This window comes from Chlamydotis macqueenii, chromosome 23, assembly GCF_036417535.1.
Source record: "Chlamydotis macqueenii isolate bChlMac1 chromosome 23, bChlMac1.mat, whole genome shotgun sequence".
Classification (NCBI taxonomy): domain Eukaryota; kingdom Metazoa; phylum Chordata; class Aves; order Otidiformes; family Otididae; genus Chlamydotis; species Chlamydotis macqueenii.
In genome coordinates, this window is record NC_141578.1 from 4,780,736 (window position 1) to 4,795,494 (window position 14,759).

A 14,759-nucleotide genomic window follows, 5' to 3' on the forward strand; every position below is an offset into this window, starting at 1 on the left:
CCAAAACCAGCGCTGAGCAAGGTAAGTTGTCGCCTCTGAGCTCTTGGCCTGTGTCTGAGGGGCGAAGAGCTGTCCCTCGGATCTCAGATCAGGACTCCTGCAAGCCTAGATTCGGGGAATTGTGTCAATGCGAGAAAATGTGTCTGCGAACGCATCCTCCAGCCCTCTGAGCTGGGGAGAGAGACCTGGGCTGGCTCCCCCAGCCCCTCCGCTGCCTACCTCTGCCCTGGGCGGTTTGTGACAACACCAGGATCATTTAGGTTGGAAAAGCCTTTAAGATCATTGAGTCCCACCGTAAACCTAACACCAGCGTAGGCTCCCAGGAATCAGGTGGGTTTTTGTTTTTTGGTTGTTTTTTTTTTTTGTATAACCAAAGAGGTTTCTGCAGGCAAGGAATGGGCGTAATACAGGAGGGCCACAGTGCGTTCCGTGTTGCGACTGATCCCAAAACAAGCCGGGCTGGAGCCTTTCCAAAAGGCACAGCCCGCGCTCCTGCTGCGAGGAGAAAGCTCTTCATTTAAATCCCAGAGGAGGAAGCTGCTCTTTGAGTCAGGGAGGGGATTTCTCTCCGCGGAACACAAATGCCGAGAAAGCTTTTGATCTCTAGGCTGAGCTAGCACAGGGTTACGAATCCCCATCCTCTTTGTGCTCCGTCAGCCCTCGATTGTGCTTCCCTGGGTGCGAGGGGGATCTGGGAAGGGAGAAGGGAAAGACCTGCAGCCCAGGGGTCCCTTGGGGCCGAGATGTCGCCCCTGGGCTTCTCCGGGGCGCGCCCAAGCAGATGGCGCTCCAGCTTCGCGCGTTCCCCGCCGCCCAAGGCTGGCGAGGCAGGCGGTTTCCTGGAACCGGATCCTCGGCCTCGACAGAGCCGCCTCTGCCATCGCCTCCTGTAGCCATGGACCTGCGAGCGGAGCTGCTGAAGTCCATCTGGTACGCCTTCACCGCCCTGGACGTGGAGAGGAGCGGCAAGGTCTCCAAATCCCAGCTCAAAGTGAGTCCCTGGAGGGGGCTGGGACGGCCCCGGTGCGGTGGGTGGGCTGCGAGGGGCAGAGCGGGTGGGGGATGCTTTGCGTCCCCCCACCCCAGGTTTCCACGGAGGAATTGTTAAATAGTAAGACTGATAAGACCTTGCTGTCACCTCCAGGCTGGTTTTGGTGAAGTTCTCTGCCTTTGCTTCATCTCCCTTTAAAAAAGAGGTGGGGGGGAATTAACGCTCGATATATTTTCTAGGTAAAAACGAGGAGAAATCTGATTTTCAGTTGTTCTCAGTTTCTTATGCTTTTTATGCCCAACTAAAGTCCTAAACGCCATTTATATTTTCTTGCTTGCCGGAGCACCCGCGTTTCTGCTTCCTGTTCAGCCGGCAGGTCGGTAGGTAGAGGCAGACCATTTCTGAACCGAAACTCCTCAGCGCTGCGGCCAGAACGCTGTGCTTTTAAAAAACAGTCCCTGCTTTCCCCTCTCCCCGGCTCCCTCAGCAAATTTGCAGAGGGCTCCTGTGTTCAGCCCTTCATCAAAACCCTCGTGGCTTTAAAAGCTTTTCTTTCTGCCTCTGGGACAAAGCTCTGGTCGAATCTGACAGGTTGTACCTTGGCTTCGACAATAATTATTGATTCTTTGATTTTTTTTTTTTTCCTTTGCCGACGATGGGACTGCTTTCTTGTTGCCATGTAAATGTCCCGTTGCGGTTCTTAGGCTGGCGGCAGGGTTGGAAATGCCGGTTGGAGCAGGGGGCTGCGATGCAGAGGAAAGCCGCGGGCTAGAAATACGCCAAACACGGGGAGGGGGTTGCGTCAGGATCTGGCAGGGGCTGCCCGGCTGCAAGATGCGTTGTGAAATGCTGCGAGAAACCTCTGTTCCTCTAGTCCCTCTGCTTCGTAGGGCTTCCCCCAGGACAGACTGCAGGGAAGGTGCTGGGCTTGGTGGCGGGCAGGAGGGTATTTTGCCCAAAAATCGAGAGTTTTGTTTGCAGGGGTCTGGAGGAGCAGCAGTCGGAGCTGCTGCCTCTGCAGCTGAGAGCCCTCAGCTGCTCCCCAAAAACTCATTGCACATGTGCCCTGCGAGCCAGGCGCTGTGGAAATAGCTGAAGGAATTAAGGAAAAATCCCAAAGCAGGCCAGAGCTGAACTCCCTTCGCTAATCCCCAAGAAGGGCTGCTGGGCTCCCCACACAGCATCCCCTGCACCCAGGCTCTGGGTCCGGAGCCCAGCCCAGGCGTGCTGCCGGCCCCAAAAGCGCTTGTCTTGCAAGATGTTTATCGCCAGCGATGATGCTGAGGCCACAGAGACCCAAATTTTAATGGCAATTTCCTAGAGAGTTTGTGCATGGGGGGGGACAGGGACCCGCAGACCCTCGTGCCGGGGCTGCGAGGATGCTGGGGACGGTGGCTTTGCCCAGGGTGACATTTCAGAATGGAAGGGAGATTCGCCCCGCGCGATTTTTTCCACCCGCCGACAGCACCGAGATGGGACGTCGCTGGGTCGGGCTGAGCCGCTGCGTGACGAAGCTCAGCTCTGGATAACTTTCCACCTGTCTCGAGGCCGGGGAGAGCTCGTTTCCATCGCACACTGGCTGGCTGGGTTTGCCCCAGCCAACAGCGGCGTTTCTGCTCGCAGGCTCGGTGCAGAAGAGATGCGGGGTCTCGCAGGTTTGAGCAGGAACGCGTCAAAGCCGTGGTGGCCGTGCCCTCTCCGAGCTCCTCCCGGGCTGCGCTCTGCTCCCTCACCCGGGCGTGTTGCTGCAAGAAGGATCTTGAAGACGGCTGGGAGAAATGCCGACGTTTTACAGCATTTGCACCTACGGAAACACAACCAGCCCAGGAGCTGGGGTGGGATTTTGCTGCTGGATGAGCAGCGCGCCGGCGGGCGCTGGGCGCTTAACTCCTCCGACCGCTCTCCAGCCGCTTGCGTAACTAAATTTAGCAGCGTCTCAAAGCGTGATGGCGAAGCCGTGGGAAGCCGTTGGGTTCAGCGGTTGAGTTCTTTTCATGGACGCTCCCCTGCGAGCAAGCGTGTGTAGGTGTGTCTCTGCACAGGAAGGAAGGACGGTCTTGCGGTCGGCTGCTACGCGGCGAGAGATGTCGGTTGTTCTGTTCCCAGCCCGGCGCTTGGATGAGCTTTTATCCTCTCTGTGCCATCGCATCCTCGCTGGCAGAGCGGGAGGAGCTGCTCCCCATCTCTGCGGATCCTGGCCGGGATGCAGGATGCGGATCCCGCAGGCAGGGCAGAGCAGAGCCATTTGGGGTGGCCGTGCCCGGCTGGGTCAGGCGGGTGGGAGCCGCCCAGCACCATCCTGGTGCTTTTTGGCACCTCTGCTCTGCTCCTGTCCCTGGTGCAGAGGGAGAGGAGAGGTTTGCTGAGCGGAGCTCGGTCTCCTGAGACCGCCCGCTACGGCAAAGCCCTTGGGGAGTGGAGAGGAGGAGGCAGGGGGGCAAGTGGTTTAAATGGGCGTTGGGGGGCACAGGGATCCCCAACCCACTGCGTGGGGTCGCAGGTTTGGGGTGCAAATGGCAGGGGAGGCGGCTCTTGCTTGCTTTTGGAGAAAGCCTGTAACACATGCGGGTCTCTGGGCACCACTGGTGCCTTGCTGGGCAAGGTTCATGGACTCCCCCCGGGGGCAGGAGGAAGGCGCCTGGCTCGAACTGAAAGTGCCTGTGCTTGTTGCGCGGGTCCCAGTTCGGCCAGTAACAGGGCTGAGAGCAGCCCATCCATGCAAACAAGGGGAAAAGCCTTCCCCGAGGTCAGGAGCCGACGGTCCTGGGGCTGGGCTTGAGCCAAGGGGACCTGGCTGACGGGGCGCTGAGGCAGCTGACCCCACTCGTGTGTTCCCCGCTGTGGAAAATGGGCAGTGAAAGGGACCCTCGCTGCTGGGAAAGGCTCCGGTGCTGGGGATCCCCTCCCTGCACCCTCAGCTTTGATTTTCTCAGCAGGGCCGGTCTGCTTGCACATGGGGAAACTGAGGAAGCAGCAGCAACGCGCCCTGTGTGGTCTGGGGGCCCTGATAGCCCCGCTCCCACCCGCCGAGGTCAGAGGGGTTTGTGTTTAACACGGGGAGCCGGGCTCCAGCCCGAAAGGTCACCCCCAGCCCCGGCATCGCCCCCGGCGTCTCCCACGGGGAAGAAGAGGGGCTGCCATTCTCCAGCGGCGTCAAATATTCCACCCCCGGCTCTGGCTGGCGTCAGCAGTGGCGGTAGAGGGGTGGGAGTAGGGGGCATGGGGGCAAGAGAGCAGGGGAGAGGATGGAGAACGGCATCGGGGCAGATGCTTGGAGGGATTTGGGATACCTGGGGGTGTCGGGCAGACCTCTGCCCCCTCCCCGGCCATCCCGTGCGCCGCAGGGGAAAGGTTGCGTCACCAAACCGCTCTCCGAGCATCCCTTCCCTTCTCCACCCTGCTATTTTCCCCTCCTGTCCCTCGTTTCAGAGCCCAGAGGGGGTTTCCCTGTCTCATCTCTCCATGGGGTTGGGGCAACCCCAGCCCCACGCACCCTGCCATCAGCCTGTCCGGGGCTTTCCTCCCCACCCTGCCCCACTTTCATGTTTTAGGTGACCTCTTCGGTGGGTGGAGGGACCGTGGTTCTCAGCTTGCCGGGGCGGACGGAGGGGCTCGGGGTGCCGGCTGTGGTTTGGGGCACGTGCGATGCCTCCAAGGGCTTTTTGGGGTGTTGTGAGAGGAGGTGCAAGGGATGGGGACAAGGCCCTGCATTGGAATGGGAGGCCAGGCTGCCATTCCCAAATTTTCAATCCATCCTGACGGATTCGTTAGCCATTCCGGAGGACGCCCAGGGTGTTTCTACAGCAATAGCAGCAGCACTCGGGGCTACAGCCCGACGGAGTTTGAGCGCAGGGTGGAGTCCTGCTGATAACATCGGTCCAGAGGGTGAAAAAGAGAAAGAAAATCTGGTTGAGCACGAACTCTCTCCAGCTGCAGCAGCCGGCGTGGCCTCCGGCAGCTCCTCTCCTGCTGGGAGGAAATTTCCAGCCCTGTGCAGAGGAGCAGGGATGCTGCACGCCATCTCCTCCAGCCCCTCTCTTGAAACCTCGGCAAGCTGCTTCGGCAAACCCTAAAGACAACTCTGCAATGGGACTGTGTCTGTTTGGGATGCTTCTTTAACCACCTCCTGCTCGCTGGGAGGTAAAGACGAGGAGACAACCGCCTGCCCGGCATTGTGAGCTGGATGGAGATGCTGGTGGTGCTCACAGGCAGCCTTGCTCCGGGCTCTGGCCGCTGGCCCGGCAGCAGCGTGGGCTTTCCAGCACGTGGGAAATTCAGGAGCTTCAAAACACGCTTTGTTTTGGGGGATCTGAAGAAAAGCGGGCTGGTTGGTGAGGCTCTCGCAGAGTGCTTCTGGAGATGGTGTGTCTCCGGCTCGCCCTTGGCTGCTTTCATTCCAGACAAAACCTCTGCTTAGTTTCTCATAAATCTTATTTTCACCTTTGCGTCTGTCTGTGCCCCAGTAGCTGGGCACTGTCATTAGTTATGTTTTTGAGAAATCGCTGAGGGCAGCTGCCAAACACCATGGCTTGGGGCAGCTTATCGTCTTTTTGAGATCAAAGCATGTCCTGTTTACCCAGCTCTTATTATTTTTTTTTTTTTAAAAAAAAGTTCCCCATGTGTCAAGAAAGAAAAGAAACAAATGGGGAAAAATTCTTAATTTTTGCCTGTTTCTAAATGATTCTCTAAGGTTTCTATTTGGGAATATTCCCCTGTGTCCTTCTGCCAAACCCAAAGCACGCCTCACCGCTGCGGCTGCAGGGAGGTGATGCTGGGCAGGACGCGGTCCCAGGGTGGGTGGGTGGCACCGCGGGGATGGGCTGGGGCAGGCTCGGAGGTTGTTCACGCTGTCCCCATCCCTCAACCTCGGCCAGGTGCTGTCTCACAACCTGTACACCGTGCTGTGCATCCCCCACGATCCCGTGGCGCTGGAAGAGCATTTCCGCGATGACGACGACGGGCCGGTGTCCAGCCAGGGCTACATGCCGTACCTCAACACGTACATCCTGGACAAGGTGAGCCCCTTGGCCGTGCCCCCTCCGACCTGCTGTGTCTCAAGTTGGGACACCATGGTCCCTCATCTGCTCCCATGGGAACCCCGCAGCTCCGCTCCCCTCTGCTCTTGGCGATCCCATGCCTCAATGGGTGGAAGAGGGATACAGAGAGTTGAGGAGCACTCGGGTGAACACCAAAATGAGTGAGAAATGTTTAATACTCAACATCTCCTTGGCACGAATGAAGTCAGCCCTTTCCATCACGGCTCTGGATGGAGAGGCATCTCTGCCCGCGCTTCCTAACGGGCTCAGAAAGAGAAATCAGCCCCTTTCTCCTCTCCACCCCTGTTCAAACTTGAGGTGTGACCTCGTTTGGCAACGAGGAGAGCGAGGAGGACGAGGTGCTGGGGCAGGAGCAGAGGTTGGGGTGGGCAAGGGCTTTCTCTGTTTTTTTTCCACGCCTCAAAGGCACCTTTGTTCGGCGCAGCGAGACTTTGCAGCTGGGTGCTCGTTTCCTCCAGGCATGTGAGGAGAGGAAAAATGACTGACAACTTTCTTCCACTGTGTGCTCGAAAGAAGGGGGGGCGCCCGGAGCTGGGTGCAGTAACCCTTCTCTCCCCGGCGCGCGGTGCTCCGTGCCGGACTCTGGGCTGGTTTTTGCCTTGCCCTGAGCCGGTCGGGAGCTGCCCAGCCTGGTGCGGGGATGCTGATCTCAGGTGGGGGGATCTGATCCGCAGCGAGCAAGGGCAGAGCCTGCCCCAGCTCCCTCTGCCCGGGGCAGGCAGCTGCCCAAGGTCAGCCCAGCCCCACGTCTCCATCACAGAGCGGCCAAAGTCCTTTCAGGTTCCCGTGTGGTTCTTTGGGAGATGACCTTTAAACCCTCTTCTTCTGGTTTCACCATGGCTTACAAAATCCCAGAGGCAGCCTGAGAAGGGGAAGTGGGTTTTCCTAGTAAGAGGGGCTTTCAGCTTTCCACCACCCAAAGGTTTTCCTCCGGCTCTGCCGCCGCAGGCTGCGGTTTGCCCTCGTGCCGGCAGCGCGGTGCTCACACAGCTGGGATGGAGCGGCCAGATGCGGCCAGGCTCCTTTGGTCCCATCACAGCTCACTGGTACCGCACCAAAACGGCCACGTGAAGTGGCTCACGATGCCGGGCAGGTGGTTGCAGAAGCTCGTGGGCAGAGATTGGGACCGAGGTTGCTGGAGGCGTCGTTCCTGGGTCCACTGCTGCCATCGCTTCCCTTCGCTGAGCCTCAGTTCCTCCTTACGGCCAAATGGGATAGGGAGAGCGACCCAAAGCCATGGAGGAGGTGGGCCTGGCAGAGCACCACACGCTGCTGCAAAGCCCGGCAGGTCACGGCTGTGCCGTGGTGCCCAGGAGCTGCAGTGGTCCCATAACATCTTCTCCACCGCATCTTGCCCACGTTAAGGGGACCTGTGCTGGGAACACGCACAGGTCCCCTTCATGGGGGGGTGCCCGCTTACACCCCAGTTGTGGGTCCCACCTATCAATCACCCTGTCCTCAGCAGCAGGGACAGGAGATTTCAGGTGTGGGGGTTTCTTCCCTCCGGCGCTCCCCCCCACCCCAGACCTCCCCTCCATAACCCTGCAGCACCACGCTCACCCCTTGGCTCCTGCCCGCAGGTGGAGGAAGGTGCTTTTGTCAAAGAAAACTTTGATGAGCTCTGCTGGACCTTGACCGCAAAGAAGAATTACAAGCCTGACCGGAACGGGAACAGCATTATATCCCACCAAGATGCCTTCAAGCTCTGGTGTCTCTTCAACTTTCTGTCTGAAGACAAATACCCTCTCGTCATGGTGCCAGACGAGGTAGGACCTGCCTCTCCCCGCCCCGTCCTCGTCCTCGCAGGGCTCTGCGCGCTGGCAGGGCCCCTGTTTGGGGATGACGCATCCCGCTATCGCTTCCTGGCATGTCCCACCACATCCTGCACGTTGTGGGGCTCCAGGGTGTGAGAGAGAGCGGGCCAAGGGTGGGAGGAGGGGGCTGTCTGCCCTGGGCACCCCCTGCTATGCCCACGGCCGCCCCAGCTGCCTGGGGAGAAAGGGATGACCTGGGAGAGGCTAGGAGGACCCCTCCAAAATGCTGAAGCCCCTCAAGTGTAGATGTCTTGGAGGATGCGGTGTGGGCTGGTCCACAGAGCTCTTCCACGGTCCAAGCCTACGCCAATGAGTTATTTCGCCTGCTGGGAAATGAATGTGCCAGTTCTCAGAGCCCCAGCTAAGGAGCATCCGCAGCTCAGCTCCTGCTGGGGCCGGTCCCTTGCCTAAAGCCCTTCCATCCCACCCAAGGGGTGAGCCGAGCACGGGGTTGGAGGAGGACTCCTCATTTTCATGGGGGAGAAAGAGAGGATGATGAGAATCCCTTAAAGTTTGGTGGAAGGGGAGGTTGCTCCCCACGAAATCAGGGCTGGATGGGGCTGTGTCCCTCAGGCTGCTCTCAGCCCGTGCCACCACGAAGGCAGTGGCAGAGTAGACCTGGTCGTCCCTCCCCGTGCCCGCTGCCACCACGCGCTCACGCCCTGCCCGGCACCCAGAGAGTTAAGAGCAAGGTGCCCCCGTGCAGCAAAGCTGCTGGCAGTAATCTCCAAATCTCCAAATTCCACCCGGCATTTGGAGGGGGGGAGGTTCTCCACAGGTCAGATCAAACCCCCAGGAGAAGGGGGGGCAGATCTGGGGAGGAGGGACAAGCTTGGAGGCCAAGAGCGGCCTCGCCAGGAGCTCAAGCTGGGCAAGCAGCTGCTGTCTGCTTCTGCACCATCAACCTCCTGAGATCAGCAGAAAAGCCAAAAAAAAAAAAAAAAAAAAAAAAGACAAGAAGTGCAACGCTGCGCAGCTGTAGGAGGGCGACCGCACTTCCTCCTCCGCGGGAGAGATGTTTCCTGTTCCCCAGGCCATGACAAACCGAATCGTCTTTCTGCTTACAGGGTTGAGCTTGAAAAAAAAAAAAAAGAAAAAAAAAAAGAAAAAAAAAAAAACGATATTAAATTCTTGCCCTTCTCCGAGCTAGACGACGTGATAAAATCCAGCTGGGGACTCTGCTCTGCTTCACCTTCCGGTGCCTGGCTCTCCGCAGCCACCCACCCTCTTTCGTCCCCAGACCGTGGGTAGACAGAGCTGGCAGCAAAACTTGAGCTGAAACAAGTCATCCCGACATCACGTCAACCGCTTTAGCTCTTTTTCAAAGCAATTGATTTACAGTTTCAAAATGACCTTCATCTCCTCCATAGGGACCCCTTCCCCGCCTCCTCCCCGGTGTTTTTAGGACATCAGCTGGAAATCAGAGCAGTGCCGAGGTCAGGGCCGTGGTCTGAGACCCCTGCCTTGCGAGCTGGGTGGGGAGGACAGCAGCGTTGGTCTGCTCTGACCCAGCAGTGGTCAAGCTCTAACACAATGAAGACCTCCAAGCTGCCTGGAACAGCTTGGCCATGACCATCAACCATCGCAAGGGGTGCGATGCCTCTGGGATAAGGGTCCTGCATCTCCAGGGCAGAAAGAGATGTGGTCTTGCGCTCTCCAAAATCGGTCGGTGGGGTGGGGATGGCTCTCACTTCTCGCCATTGCTGAGTTCCCCGTCCCTGCAGGTGGAGTACCTGCTGAAGAAGATCTGTACGGCCATGAACGTGGAGCTGAACTCCTGCGAGCTGGATGACTACCTCTCCCAGGAATCGCAGGGGCAGGGGGGGCTGACGGTGTGGCAGTTCCTGGACATGGTGAACTCGGGGCGGTTCCTGCGAGGCATCGAGCAGGAGGCCATCAGCATGGCCGTGGAGGAGGTGTACCAGGAGGTCATCCAGGACGTGCTCAAACAGGCAAGGAGCCCACATGTCCTGGGGCACAAACCCCATCCTGCTCCCGGTTTTGATCCTTGTGTCTTTCGGGTGCAGGGCTACCTCTGGAAGAAGGGCCAGCTGAGGAGGAACTGGTCGGAGAGGTGGTTCACGCTGAAGCCCAGTGTCCTGTCCTACTACATGAGCGAGGAACGGAAGGAGAAGAAGGGGAGCATCGCATTGGACAAGCACTGCTGCGTGGAGGTATGGTCCGGGCCGGAGATCCCCTCGGACTCTGGGGAGGGGAACTCAAGGATACACAATTTCACATCCATAAGCACGGGAGATCCAGTCCTACAGCTGAAGAAAGCAGGGATACGGTGGGGTACGGGGCGGGTAACACCATCCTGTGTCCTCTCCCTGCAGGTGCTGCCCGACCGGGATGGGAAGAGGTGCATGTTTTGCGTGAAGACCTCCTCCCGCACCTACGAGATGAGCGCCTCCGACACCCGGCAGCGCCAGGAGTGGATGTTAGGTCTGTGCTCACCCTGCGCCCCCTCCCCAGCTTCCCCATATCCCCCCACCGTGTCCCCGCTGACGGCCCCCTTCCCTCCCCAGCCATCCAGACAGCCATCCGGCTGCAGGCTGAGGGCAAGAAGTCCCTGCACAAAGACCTGAAGCAGAAACGACGGGAACAGCGGGAACAACGGGAACAGCGCAAGGCGGCCAAGGAGGAGGAGATGCAGCGGCTCAAGCAGCTCCAGGAGGAGAAGGAGAGGAAGCTGCAGGAGCTGGAGCTGCTCAAGGAGGCCCAGCGGCAGGCAGAGATACTCTTGCAGGAGGAGGAGCAGCGGCGGAGGCAGCAGCACGAGGAGATGCAGAGGATGCTGGAGATCCAGCTACGGGAGGCCGAGCAGGTGGGTGGATCCTCATGGCGTGTCCTGCTACAGGGCTACGTCACTCGTGGGGTGGGGGCTTCCTTCCCCTTCCCTTGCCCGCTGTAGCCCAGGAGGGTTAGAGGAGCTTTTTAGGAGCACGTCCCCCTCTTGCAACAACGCTGCTGCCACCCATCGCCTCTGGGCTCCTGGGAGCTGTGTGTGACCCAGGGATAAGGGACAGAGGGGTCAGCACCGCCGTGTGTGAGATGCCTGAGGAGCAGGAGATGAGGACAACCTCCCCTGGGGTGTATGAAGCTGAGGTGCAGGCAAGAGGCGAGTGATAGTGCGGGGATGGCCAGGGAGCTCCAAACGACGCTCCAGCATGTCTCCAGGAAACAGCCTAGCTGTGGAGCTGTCTCCACGGGCTCTCCCTGGTGTGGGAGATGTCTGGCCCCATCCACCCAGGGACGTGGGAGAAACGGGGTCCTGCGGACAGTGGCGGTGGCTCTGCCAGCTGCCCGTGTTGACGGCTCCTCTCCCCAACCACAGGCTCGCGCCTCTATGCAGGCAGAGATGGACCTGAAGCAGGCAGAGGCAGAGCGTCAGCGCAAGCGCATCCAGGAGCTGGAGGACATGCAGGAGCAGCTGCAGGAGGCCCTGCAGCAGGAGGTGAAAGCGCGGCAGGATGAGGAGTCCGTGAGATACGCGCAGGCCAGGTAGGACCAGGGCATCCCTGTCCCTCCTCGACCAGCCCCCCTCCCAGGGGAACAGCTCAGCGTAGGGGCATGCTCCCCAAGGCAACGCAGTACTCCTCGGGGTACTGGGTGTGCTGGTGACTTCCCAGTATGCGGGCAGGGATGGGGGAAGCTGGTGGATGAAGTGGCAGAGGGACGTCCTCACCTCTTGCTCTTCCTTGACAGGCTACTGGCTGAGGAAGAGGAGAAGCTGAAGCAACTGATGAAGCTGAAGGAGGAGCAGGAGGAATACATCATCAAAACGCAGTGGGAGAAACAAGTCCTCAAGCAAGAGATGGAGAACAAGAACAAGTGTCTGGAAGAGGCGCAGAAGCAGCTGGAAGAAGTGCGAGTGAACAGGCAGCGGGTGGACCAAGACGTCATGGTGAGCATCACGTCGGCACCACGACCCTTCACGCCGTGAGCCCTGGGGGACTTCCCAGCCCTCCCTGAGTCACCTCCGCACGAGGCGGGGGACCCAGCAGCTTTGGGGACAGAGCTAGCGTTGCCTCAGGGCGGGTCTGAGCTGCACTGGGCGGGTGCATGGGGTGATTCGGTGGCTGAGATGGGACAAGTGTGTCCTGCCCCAAGAGGACAGCGTTGGTGTCCAGAGAGAGCAGCAACGGTGACAGTGGGAGGGTGTGGAAAGGGGAGGACTGGAGGAGGAGCAGAAGACCTAAAGGAGGGTGAGCTGGGTCTCCATCCTGGAGAGAGCCTGCAGTCCAGGCTTACTCTGGGAAGGGAAACTCCTGCCCGCGGTCCCAGGCTGGGGGCTGTCAGGCGGCCGGGGGGGCTGTCAGGCGGCCGGCTCACCCCTCTCCTCTGTCCCCTGCCAGGTGGCCCAGCGGAAGCTGCGACAGGCCAGCACCAACGTCAAGCACTGGAACGTCCAGATGAACCGACTGATGCACCCCATCGGGCCAGGAGGTAGGAGACCGGCCATCACACCTTCCCTTGCCCCTTCCTGAGCGTGACCACCCTGGGGCACAAGCCCAGTCTTCCACCCATCTTCCCCTCTTTGGGGGCATCCGGGGGCTGGAAGGGCCCCCATCTTTCAGAGGAGATACACCAACGCCTCTGGCAAGGAGAGCTTGCACCCCTTTTCCTTAGCTGAAAGGTCTGTTTGGAGCCCAGGTTAACGATCCTCTTTTTCTGTCCATCCCCAGAGAAGCGTACGAACGTGAGCGGAGTAGGCTTTGCTGGCTACCAACCCCTCCTCTCCCGGAGAGATTCCTCCCTCAAACTCAAGCAGAAAACGGAAGATAAAAGCAACGACACCGCAAAGGACAACGGCAAGGAAAACGTGAGCAACGGTGGGAACAGCGGCGTGCCGCCGGCTCAAGATGAGGACGCCATGGCCACGGAGCCCACCAACTAGCCCGGCACGATGGCAGAGCCCAGCGGGGAACTGGGGGGTCCAGCACGTCCCTCTGAACGGACACGGTCAGCAGGGCCGTCTCTGGATGGAGACAAGTGGGGACCAGCACAGAGCCTATAGGTGCCTACACGGAGGGCAGAGATGCTCCCATTTTCCTCAGGGAAGGGCTGCAGCCACGACGTGCCACGAGACTCAGTCAGCCCAACGTGAAGGAGAAGGCAGCCAGGCCATCTCCTCTGGGCTGCCCAGGTGCGGGACCTGGACTCAACTCCCCAGACTCTGGTTTTCACCCTGCCCAAAAAAAAAAAAAGCCACCAGTGGGTCTGGACCGCATGGCCCAGGGCTGCAGTTCCCCTTTGGTTTCTACCAGCGACCCTTCTGCATCGCCCGCTGCGCCCTTGGGTGGGTGGCCCTGCAACAGCAACAGCCGGGGAAGCCCTGGCAGACTGAGCGGTGCCAACACGTACATTCCTTGAAGGTGGTTGTTACTCACTGGAGTCACCTAGATGTTAGGAGAAACCAACAAGCAAGAAAGCTTTTGGAGCCGCTGGCCCGCAGACCTTCTTCCCCGGACATCTGTGGCCCTGCAGGCACCAGACCTCCCTTCTCAGCAGTGAGGGGTTTTGATTCCTGCTGTAGAAAAGAGACCATTAAAAGCAATCAGACACCACCCGTGGAAAGAGACCCCACCAGTGGATCTTTGGGTTGGTCTGTGGAGCACCAAGAGGGACACAGATGCTGGTGAACTGGCCGCAGAAGATGAACTCCTCTCTGTGTGGCAGGGCTGGCACAGGGGTAACGTCTGGGAGGGCCAACACCTCCTCGGGATTAATTAAGTGATCGCATAGGAACGTAACGCTGCTCTGGGCTTCGTTTAGGTCTTTGTCCTCGGGCTGCAGGACTCCCTGTTTCAGGAGCTCTGGCTCAGGATCTGGTCCAAGGCCCGCAGAAGGCAACAGCAGAGGCTCCCAAGGGCCACCGGCAGCGGGAGCCGGGGGCTGCGGCAGCTTTCTTCGGTAACGCTGGCCTGGCCTGTCTCCTCCAGCTAACTTGCTCCCTGAACAACTGAGAACAAAAGCCAAACCTCCCTGCACAAAAAAAAAAACAAACAAAAAACCACCCCAAAAACAACCCACGGCCCCATGTGGGGTCAGTTTTTCCAAGCACTTCTGTTTAAATACAGTCCTACTCAGCTGTGAGTCGGGGGTCTTTATTGTGCAGGGCACGGAGCCCCCGGTCACAGACGGGTCCCCTCTGGAAACAGGCACTGGTAGCAAGCCCTGAATCAAATCCCAGTTCGCAGTTGTTCACGCCGATTAACTGCAGTTCGTTAGGGAGATTACAATCTCTTTCCTACTCACGCGGCTTTCAGCTTTTGCTCACGCAGCTCTTCACCCCACCCCCCAGTTTTTACAGTTTCTGTTTTCACAATTATGTTTCAGCGGGCGAGAGAGGCCGTTTCCGCGGGTGCTGGTGGAGCGGCACGGCTGCCCCGGGACAAAGCGGCTCTGTGCGCCCATCGGGGTGACTGGGTGGCCCCGTGCCCTGTCCCACGCAGCCTCGCCAACGTACAGGGAGGGCGCGGGTGGCTGCAGCCATCGCGGTGATGGCCCCGGAGGCCATGGAGGCTGCAGGTCAAATTTGTCACCTCTCTTCGTCCTTCCCGCTGCGCTGGGACACCGCAGGGTGGTCCTGAGGAGCAGCAGCGTGGCCCCTACGGCCCCGTGCAGATTTGGGGTCACTGCCTGGCCCTGTGCCGTCCTTGGACACGGGATCCCTCCACTCTGCACGGGTTTTTCCGGAGGAGTGAGACCTTCCCAACAAGCTGCGCTGGAGGCTGGGGCTCTGCCTTGCATCGAGGCGTGTGGGGGGCCGTGGTACGAACGGCTGCAGCCTCCCGGGGTGACTCTGCCAAAGCTGCTCGCTGCTCCGTGCAATCTGCAGGCAGAGCAAGAACAAGAGAGGGTGCCAAACACCAGTCTGTGCTGGGAAGGAAA

At 59.4% G+C, this 14,759-nt stretch overlaps 1 protein-coding gene across 1 annotated transcript; it reads left to right on the forward strand.

Annotated features, from left to right (window-relative positions):
• Nucleotides 1–460: 460 nt before the first annotated feature.
• On the forward strand, nucleotides 461–13,961 carry DEF6 (DEF6 guanine nucleotide exchange factor). The gene is made up of 11 exons (XM_086765854.1): nucleotides 461–991; nucleotides 5,866–6,006; nucleotides 7,629–7,814; nucleotides 9,587–9,814; nucleotides 9,890–10,036; nucleotides 10,199–10,307; nucleotides 10,391–10,689; nucleotides 11,200–11,366; nucleotides 11,571–11,769; nucleotides 12,221–12,311; nucleotides 12,551–13,961. The coding sequence occupies exons 1-11, from the start codon at nucleotides 782–784 to the stop codon at nucleotides 12,760–12,762; spliced, it is 1,989 nt and encodes a 662-aa protein (XP_086621980.1). The 5' UTR covers nucleotides 461–781; the 3' UTR covers nucleotides 12,763–13,961.
• The last annotated feature ends 798 nt before the right edge of the window (nucleotides 13,962–14,759 follow it).

What these genes read in the sequence shown, in the direction of transcription:
- DEF6 (XM_086765854.1), top strand. Translation starts at nt 782, where the DNA reads ATGGCGCTCCAGCTTCGCGCGTTCCCCGCCGCCCAAGGCTGGCGAGGC. An exon ending in ACACGTACATCCTGGACAAG is followed by an intron (nt 6,007 to 7,628) that starts GTGAGCCCCTTG and finishes TCCTGCCCGCAG; the next exon opens with GTGGAGGAAGGTGCTTTTGT. An exon ending in GTGAGATACGCGCAGGCCAG is followed by an intron (nt 11,367 to 11,570) that starts GTAGGACCAGGG and finishes CTTCCTTGACAG; the next exon opens with GCTACTGGCTGAGGAAGAGG.